Source organism: Astyanax mexicanus, chromosome 20, assembly GCF_023375975.1.
Source record: "Astyanax mexicanus isolate ESR-SI-001 chromosome 20, AstMex3_surface, whole genome shotgun sequence".
Classification (NCBI taxonomy): Eukaryota; Metazoa; Chordata; class Actinopteri; order Characiformes; family Acestrorhamphidae; genus Astyanax; species Astyanax mexicanus.
The window spans coordinates 878,153-886,854 of NC_064427.1; the positions used below are offsets into that span (position 1 = coordinate 878,153).

The following is an 8,702-nucleotide window of genomic DNA, read 5'->3' on the forward strand; positions in this document are numbered from 1 at the left end:
GGAGCCATTTTGGTATAGGTAATATATGATTAGTATGGTTACAGGTGTGTTAATTCAGATAAAATCCATACATATAATATAGGATTTTGTCTTAACTGGTAAACATTTTTATTAAAAATAATACATTCACATAAATTGTAAAAATGTCTTTTATTCATGATAAATGCACCAATTGTTTTTAAACTTGGAATAAAAATAATAACATTGAGTTACACTGAAAGGTAGAAAACTATTTTATTTTCTTCTTCGTAAAGTTGACGCTTTACAAAAACTGGAGACACAAGATGATATCCCCCATCAGCCATAACATTAAAACCACTACCAAATATTGTGGTGATTGAACAGTTTTTGGCATTAAATCACCAAACGATGGTAAGCTGTATATTGCAATATGGTCACATGGCAATCATATTATCCAGTCTTATTGTCAACATAAAAACAAATGTATGCATTTTCAAGCCAGGTTCTTCCAAAGTCTTTCATATGCAGTTTTGAACAATGTATACATGTACGTAGGTAATACATTTTTTTTTTTTTATTAAAGGACAGAATTGTATATTTTAAAATACCTTTTACCAGGTGGGCCACAGGTAGGGGTCTGCCTTTTTCTGTTTAGAAAATATATGGTGTCTGTCTCTTAACACAGATAAAACTCTACGGTAATAATTGTATACAACTGGTATACAAAATGAAGACAACAACAATAAGAAAACAGCATTTTCTTAATATTATTTGTTGTCCTGTTACATATTGAGCTTATTAACAAATGTCTGTTAACGTCTTTGTGCAGAGTAGAGACTTCTGGATGAGAAGAAATTTTATTAAAAACAGTTTATTCATCCTCTCCTTCTGAACTCGGCTCTTCAGAGGGTCCTGCTCGTTTATGCTTGGAACTTCCTCCAGCACTAATCTGCTTATCAAAGTCTTCCTCAGTGATTTTCTTCTTTTTGAGTCTCTTCAGTAGCCGAGTGTCATTCAGAAGTTCCTGCATGTCCTCATCATCCACATCTGATCCCTGTGACCAAAACAGAAATTAAGGGTTATAAAGGCAATAATGCAGCATTTTTATCTTAAACGCTTAAGAATGATGTTGATGTTCAAGAACGGAGTCATATTAAGTGTAAAATCCTGTAATATTACTCTACCGCCTTAGTCCACTAGCTTCTCTCACTTTCATTGATGTTTCTGTATCTCTCAGCTTGTCCAGAAATGCATGTGTAAAGCATGCCCTTTATTGGTGGCTCAAGGTGTGTATTACACTTCCTAACAGTAGGGGGAGCACACTAAGCCCTAAAGCTGTCCTCCTTATGTAGTAAAAGTATAACTACAGGAAGAGCAGCTAACATACATAAATAATCAGTAAACTACAGTAAGCTACTGATTAATTAAACCAAACTGACCTCATCCAGCTTCCTTTTGGCGGATATCTTTTTCTTCTTGTCCTTTTTGGATTTCTGTTTGGACCAGGCTTGGTTCCTGACGAAGTTCTTCCTGGGCGGGGCTTCTTTATCTTTCTCCTTCTGTTGCTGGAGCATCTTCTGCCTCTGTTTCTCTCTGTTCTTGTCTTTGTACCGAATCGAGTCGGTGTCGGGAACTTCTTCAAAACCCGGAAACGACTTCCCTCTCAGCTCGGGCATCTTCGGCATCCGGAGGAGAGCAAAGCCCCGAGCTAACGAGGCAAAATCCAGATCTGACCAAAATAAATAAAATTAAATACAAAAATATTCTGTGATTAACTTTGATTAATCTCATTTGTTCTTAGGTCGCAAGATGTTGCTATTTATAGCTTTATGTTTGAGTAAAATGAACATTGTTGATTTATTCTATAAACTACAGACAACATTTCTCCCAAATTCCAAATAAAAATATATCAAAAATGTCATTTACAGCATTTATTTGCAGAAAATGAGAAATGTCTGAAATAACCAAAAAGTTCATTTTCATAAAGTTTTAAGAGTTCAGAAATCAATATTTGGTGGAATAACCCTGGTTTTTAATCAGTTTTTTTATGCATCTTGGCATCATGTTCTCCTCCACCAGTCTTACACACTGCTTTTGGATAACTTTATGCTGCTTTACTCCTGGTGCAAAAATTCAAGCAGTTCAGTTTGGTGGTTTGATGGTTTGTGATCATCCATCTTCCTCTTGATTATATTCCAGAGATTTTTAATTTGGTAAAATCAAAGAAACTCATCATTTTTAAGTGCTCTCTTATTTTTGTCCAGAGCTGTATGTCTGTAAGAGTTACGTTAACCTAATGCAGATGTAATGCAGATGTAATTTACTGACCTTTGACCCGGAATATGAGGCTGCACTCGTGTTTAGCGTAGGCCTGAATGAACGAGACGAAGGCCCGCATCCCTCTCTCAAACACGGCCCGGTCTCCCAGCGCCAGAACCTTCAGATCCGGCAGAACGTTCTCCACGTCCCTCACCGCGGGGTACAGCTGCAGCGGACACTGCAGGACAACAGTATCTATTAGTATTATTATAATATTATTAACGTTTACAGGGATATACCGGATATTCTGCTGATTATATGGCTAAAAACTTATTTTTATATATTCAACCAACCCCTGATATCTTAATGCACTCTATTATAAATCATACTGCACTTTGTAGTTATGTCTGCTATGTTATGTTACATTAAAACTAATATGTGGATGCTCTTATTCTTTAAAAAGCTGGAAAAAAATAAGTGTGTTTTAGTCACGTTCACCTTGCAGCATTAGGGTATTGGGTTCTGCATGTGTGATAAACTGTGTGACAAATTATGTTAGACTTAAAAAAATTAAATAAGAATTTACCTTCTGATTTATGGAGAGAAAATTGACGTACGATTCCTCCATCGGGAGCAGGAAGACGAGAGCGCTGCCTCGGTTCCCAATACGAGCTGTTCTTCCACAGCGATGCACGAAAGAACTACAGGAAACAAACTTCTATTCAACTGCTGAACACATTTCAATAAATCAATCAATCAATTAATCTTTATCCACCAATATCTACTTAAGAGTGTTCTTACAAATCCAAATTTGCTTTTATTTATTAGCAGGCAGTATGAACCCAAGATGTTTAATGTTTTAATGTATAATACCAATTCAGTCAAATTCATTTATTTATTATCAATTAATGCAGCTTGTGGTTGTGCATGGTCTTGCTAAAAAAAAATGCATGCGTGTGCAAAAAAGAAATTTTATCTTAAGAACAGTTCAAGGCTTATTAAACTACCCTACCTTGCGCTGCTTGGAGGGTCGTACTGGAGAACCCAGTTAACGTCCGGGATATCGATGCCTCTCGCCATTACATCTGTGCACACCAGTATCCCACTGCAGATCACAACAAAACATCTATCAACAAATCAAATCTATTAAACTAGAACTCTACTAAACACAAGCACTAAACAGTATATCCCAATGTCTGTGGACACATCATATGAGAACGTATTTTAGCTCTGCGAGGCAGCGAGATGGACAATAGTTAGAAATGTTTTAAATAAAGACATTTTTACACTAATAACAGTCTTTGCAATGTCATATGTTACTTTACAACATGTGTAATAATGCCCTGCTAAATGCAGTTCAGCCACTGACCTAGTCTTAGAGTCTCTCAGAGTAAAACACCAAATCCACCGGAGATCCTATTTAAACCTATAGTTACTTACACACAGAGATGGGTAGAGTCCAGGTCCAGTATTTTTATTATAAACTAGTGCAAACAGAACTGTTCTAAACATACACCTACCTATCTTAATTTTACTACTTGTTCCTTAGCTTAGCTACTGGGTAAATCATACAACACTGATGTGTTATTCGCACAAACAACACAGGCCAAGTGGGCGGGGACATAAATACTAATTCACGGGTTGATGTAGACACAGTGCTTTTACTGATCGACTCGTTTTTCTGAATATTTTCTTTTACTAGTTACTGCAGACAATGAGGAAGAGGTTGAGAAAGAGTTTCATCATGTGCAGCATCATAAACAACTCAGAGAGACCCACTGTATTTCACAAACAACAAGAACAAGAGGATTGTAGCGGAAGGAGAGCTTTAAGGAAACCAAAATCAGAAAACACTAAATCTTCAAACTAAATGGATTTACCTTTTCAGCTGCCGAAACTCTGAGAATATTTTGTTCCGCTTGTCCTTCATTTTGCCGTGGATGCAAAGAATGGTGACATTTTTAACCAGGAACTCCAGAGCTTTACCGAAATACTCCACACATGCACATGTACTGCAGAAACCAGGCAAAAACAGAGAGAATATAAAAATATTACATTTACACCTACAATTTACACTGAATTTGTGAAGCAGGGCTGAACAATATATCATTTTAAGCATCATCACAATATAAAGCAAATGTATTGATCATTCTGATGAACTTATCCTGTACAACAGAGGAAACTCTCGCTCTTCCCTTAATGTGGCGGGCCTGATGAGAGCCAGTTTTATCATCATAACATTTCTGATGGTATTTTTTCCGGCAGCACTTGAGGATACTTTCAAAGTTCTTAAAATTCTTCTTTTCGGATTGTCTGACCTTCATTTCTTAATAAAGTATTATTTTTTTTACTTAGTTGAGTAGTTATTACCATAATATGAATTTCTATTAATTTGCATATGGATTTCTGCATATGGAAGTTTAGTAAATACCTGAAGAAGACGAGCTGCTTCTCGTGTGTGTGTTGTCTGAGGAAGGCCACCAGCGTGTTAAACTTCTCTTCAGTTCTGCAGATCTATAAACAGGAAATAAACAGTATGTTTTATATGATTTTATAATGATAATAATGGATATGAAATGGATGAAGGATGAATCGTGTGTATATATACTGACTGTATAATAGTTCTCCAGCCTGGCGGGGGTTTTCTGTGCGCTGCTCGCGGCGACTCCTTTCTCCTTCACTGTGATCCGGACTGGGTTCCGGAGTCCCGCCCGCACCAGTTTCTCCAGTTCCTGCGTCTGAGTGGCGGAGAAAAGACCAGTGCGCCTCTGCTTCGGCAAAAACCCCAGTATAGTGTTCAGACTGGAAACACAGACAACACAGAGAGAGAAATTAATAAATAATAATATGAATCGTTAAAAGCGAATTACACTCTGAATTCAGAATGCACAGAATAATTAGCAACCACATTATTCTGATAAAAATGAAAGAAAAAAAAGCACTTTCTGAGACATTACAGCTGAATAATATAAACTGTATAGGACTGGTACAGTAACGTGAGCTAAGCTATCGCAGGATTAGCATTTGTTTGAGGTAGTAAATGTATTGTGCTTCTTTGGTAAAAGAAAAATAGATGGTTAAAATTTATATATATTTTAAGTTATATTTTTTGAAAAGCAAGAACAAACACTAATTTAGGCTATGTAATGCATTTACTGTTTTCATCATTCATAAATGATCATCTCAGATCATTCTTATTATTCTCAATGTTACATAATTGTATTAAATGTTTTATATGAAACTAAAGGACACCTTGCTTCAAATCCCATATCCAGCAACCGGTCCGCCTCGTCCAGAACCAGAACATCCAGAGCCTTCATACAGCTGGCCAGATCCAGCCCATCAGCTTTCCTCCTGAACATGTCCTCCAGACGGCCGGGGGTCCCGATCACGATGTTCGCCCTGAGATTAGCATTAACCATTTGCATTATTTAACTTCATTTACACTCGATTTTATTTTGTCACATTAAAATTATAATTAAAATGATAAAAAAAGATCATAATTACCCACCCATGAGTCTTAAAGTTATTGACGTCATTAATAGGGTTGCTTCCACCAATCAAAAGAATCTGTCTGCAATAATAAAAAAAAAACACATTAGTTTCTTATTACCTATATCACCAATTAAAGCAAAAATATTGGCACAGTTCTTTTATAATTATAGACTAAACCTGACGTCTCCCAACAATAAAATAAAAAGTGCTGTAAGATGTATTATTCTATAATTAATTAATTTGCTTATATCAATGTGAGTGTTTAAGAGAATTATAAAAGTTGGTTTGTTTAAAAAATATAAAACCGTATAATGTGTAACTACAGTTTTGTTTTTGGTAAATTACTATTGTTTTTTACTATTTATTATTACTATTTTTGGGACCAAAAAAAAAAAAGAAACTGTAAATTGTATTTCTGATGTTTAATCAGAGTTTAAGAAATGCACCTCTGTCAACAGATATGCACACTCTAAAGATCTCTAAAATTAAAATCTAAAATGATATAGGGTGATAAAATAAGAAATTCTAATTGTCGGCCCCCTTAAATTAGAATTTATGTCTGACCATCATCATAAATCACATAAATGATGTGTAGTGGGCAATACAAACCTGAACTGAGGAAATTCTTCTAGAAATTGTCCCATAACTTCACTGATCTGCACAGCCAGCTCTCGCGTCGGAGTGATGATCAAAGCACCGACCTGCAAAAATAAATAGATAATTTAAAAAGCCGCTCTGACCGGTAGTGTGCATGCGTGTGAGTTTATACACTGTTATACACAGTCTGTGATGGTCTATCTGAACATTTACCTGCATTTTCTTCAGCTTCTCTTCACGCTTTAGAAGAATTTCCAGAACAGGAATCACAAACGCCAGAGTTTTCCCGCTTCCCGTCACCTGAATACAAATATAGATTTCGATGATTGTATTATTGATCTTATTAGTAACTGATTTAAGGCAAAAAGAAAGCTTTTTTATTGTTCTTACCGCTTCAGCAGCAATGTCTTTATTACTCATAAACAGAGGGATGCAGGCGGACTGGAACGAGAAACACAGTATTATACAAAGACCCTCCCAACATACCAACATAATCATGTAAAAAACTCCAAATAAACCAAATAAAAACCTCCATATTTTCCTACATATTCATAGTTTATTACAATTATTTCTTGGACAATATATTGTACAACAATAGCAGTTTTTGTGACAGGTATTCTCTAGGTCAGGGTTGGATTTTTTGTCAGACATCATGGAAACATCTACATAGCTGTTAATTTCCTGGGGTGGTCCTGATGAGAGCCAGTTTCATCATCATCATAACATTTTTGCTGGTCTTGTTTGTGACTGCACTTGAGAATACTTTCAAAGATCTTGAAATTCTACTTTTTGTATTGACTGACCTTTATTTTTTCTTAAAAGTATTTTTTTTTCTTTATTTAGTTGAGTAGTTGTTTCTTCTCATAATCTGGATTCGAACATTACTCAAATATTCACTATTCACTGTATACCTGTAACTCTACCTCTTCACTACTTTACTTTAACTGATGCTCTCAAACTTTACATTAAGAGACAAGAAATTCAAGTAATTAACTCTTGATGAGTTCAGCACAGCTGTTAACTGAAAGCCTGAATTCCAGGTGACTCTACCTCATAAAACTGACTGAGAAAATCCAGCAAAGGTGTGCAAAACTGATCATCTAAACAAGTAAAATATGAAACATATTCTGGTTCGTTTAACATTTTTTTGTTATTTTAACTAGTAAATCCTGCCTGCTCTAACTGGTCCCAGTTCAATCCTACTGGTGGATCCAGTAGCTGAGTGGAGGAGATCCCAGTGCTCCCAGTACAGTTTTACTAAACCAGTACCTGAACTGGGGTCATGAAGGTAAAGCCCAGTTTCTGGAGGGTCCGCTTTATCCCGTCCTGAAGATTCACAGATAAACTGTCCCATCTTCCCTCCGTCACGCGCTCCATCCTTTGATCTTCTTTTTAATACTAAACTATAAACTCACATGCTGTAAACACGCTCTGTGTGCAGCGCGGTCCGGGGTCCGACCGGAAACACGGCCCGAGCACCACCGTTCCGCCCCGGAACTGCTTTATTACATTATAAATCATATTCAGGAGCAGATTAAGGATTTATTAAATAACACATTACGATATGATAATACAGTGTTTTACAGGGGGAAAATTACACTAAATTAATCTTAAAATGAATGGGTTCTTAGGGAGCAACTGAACAAAATCAGAGTTTATAAATGTTCGATCCTCTATGACATTCATTTTATTTTTTTGAGGCTAAAGCCAAATGCTAAAGCATTTTTACCGCTAACATAAATGTGAAATCTGACTGCATGTTTCCCTGAGGCAACAGTAGAAAAACTAAATTTTAGTGACTAAATAAAAACAAAACATATTAATAAAATATGTAATTTAATGTATTTAGATATTCAAGTACATAAACAAATGTTATTGATTGAGAGATGTCAAGGCCACTACTTATTAAGGAGTGGGAACGAGATCCTAAGGCATGGCCACAACTTATTAAGGTGTGAAAACGAGATCTTAATGTGTGTGAATGAGATAATTGAGACATAGTCACAATTTATTAAGGTGTGGAAAGGAGATAATTAAGGAGTAGCCAGAGAACAATAAAGCTTGTTTTCCTGTAAATGAAAGGCCACAAAGAAAATGAATTATTAAACATTTAAATTCAGTTCTTAATGTTAATCCAAAACACATCATACTGAACTGTTTGCACAAGAAAATGTTTTAGATTTTATTTAACTTTCTATATGACCAAAAACTGAAGAAAAACGAGAAGAGTTTTTTTTTTAAGAATATTGTTTTATTAAACCAGATTCATTTTTGACATATCAGCATTCTACTTTACATTTTGTACAGTTTTACCATCAAATCTGCAGTAGTCTTCGCCAATCAGTGTTCTCTCTGTATAGTACACAAGAATTCTCAAGAATTCATGTCCA

The 8,702-nt window shown here is 35.6% G+C and overlaps 1 protein-coding gene across 1 annotated transcript; it reads right to left on the reverse strand.

Annotated features, from left to right (window-relative positions):
• Positions 1-131: 131 nt before the first annotated feature.
• ddx55 (DEAD (Asp-Glu-Ala-Asp) box polypeptide 55) lies at positions 132-7,767 on the reverse strand. Its single transcript, XM_022680764.2, has 14 exons — positions 7,582-7,767; positions 6,703-6,753; positions 6,526-6,612; positions 6,325-6,416; positions 5,732-5,794; positions 5,473-5,622; positions 4,833-5,022; positions 4,652-4,734; positions 4,101-4,232; positions 3,233-3,325; positions 2,807-2,921; positions 2,290-2,458; positions 1,401-1,690; positions 132-1,015 (listed from the first exon to the last, which is right to left on the reverse strand). The coding sequence occupies exons 1-14, from the start codon at positions 7,687-7,689 to the stop codon at positions 833-835; spliced, it is 1,806 nt and encodes a 601-aa protein (XP_022536485.2). The 5' UTR covers positions 7,690-7,767; the 3' UTR covers positions 132-832.
• Between the last annotated feature and the right edge of the window lie 935 nt (positions 7,768-8,702).

Excerpts from the sequence above, each read along its gene's own strand:
- ddx55 (XM_022680764.2), bottom strand. The coding sequence starts at position 7,689 with ATGGAGCGCGTGACGGAGGGAAGATGGGACAGTTTATCTGTGAATCTT. Across the intron at positions 5,623-5,731 it reads AATAACTTTAAGACTCATGG|GGCGAACATCGTGATCGGGA; the intron begins GTGGGTAATTAT and ends TGCTAATCTCAG. Across the intron at positions 1,691-2,289 it reads CCTCATATTCCGGGTCAAAG|ATCTGGATTTTGCCTCGTTA; the intron begins GTCAGTAAATTA and ends TATTTTGGTCAG.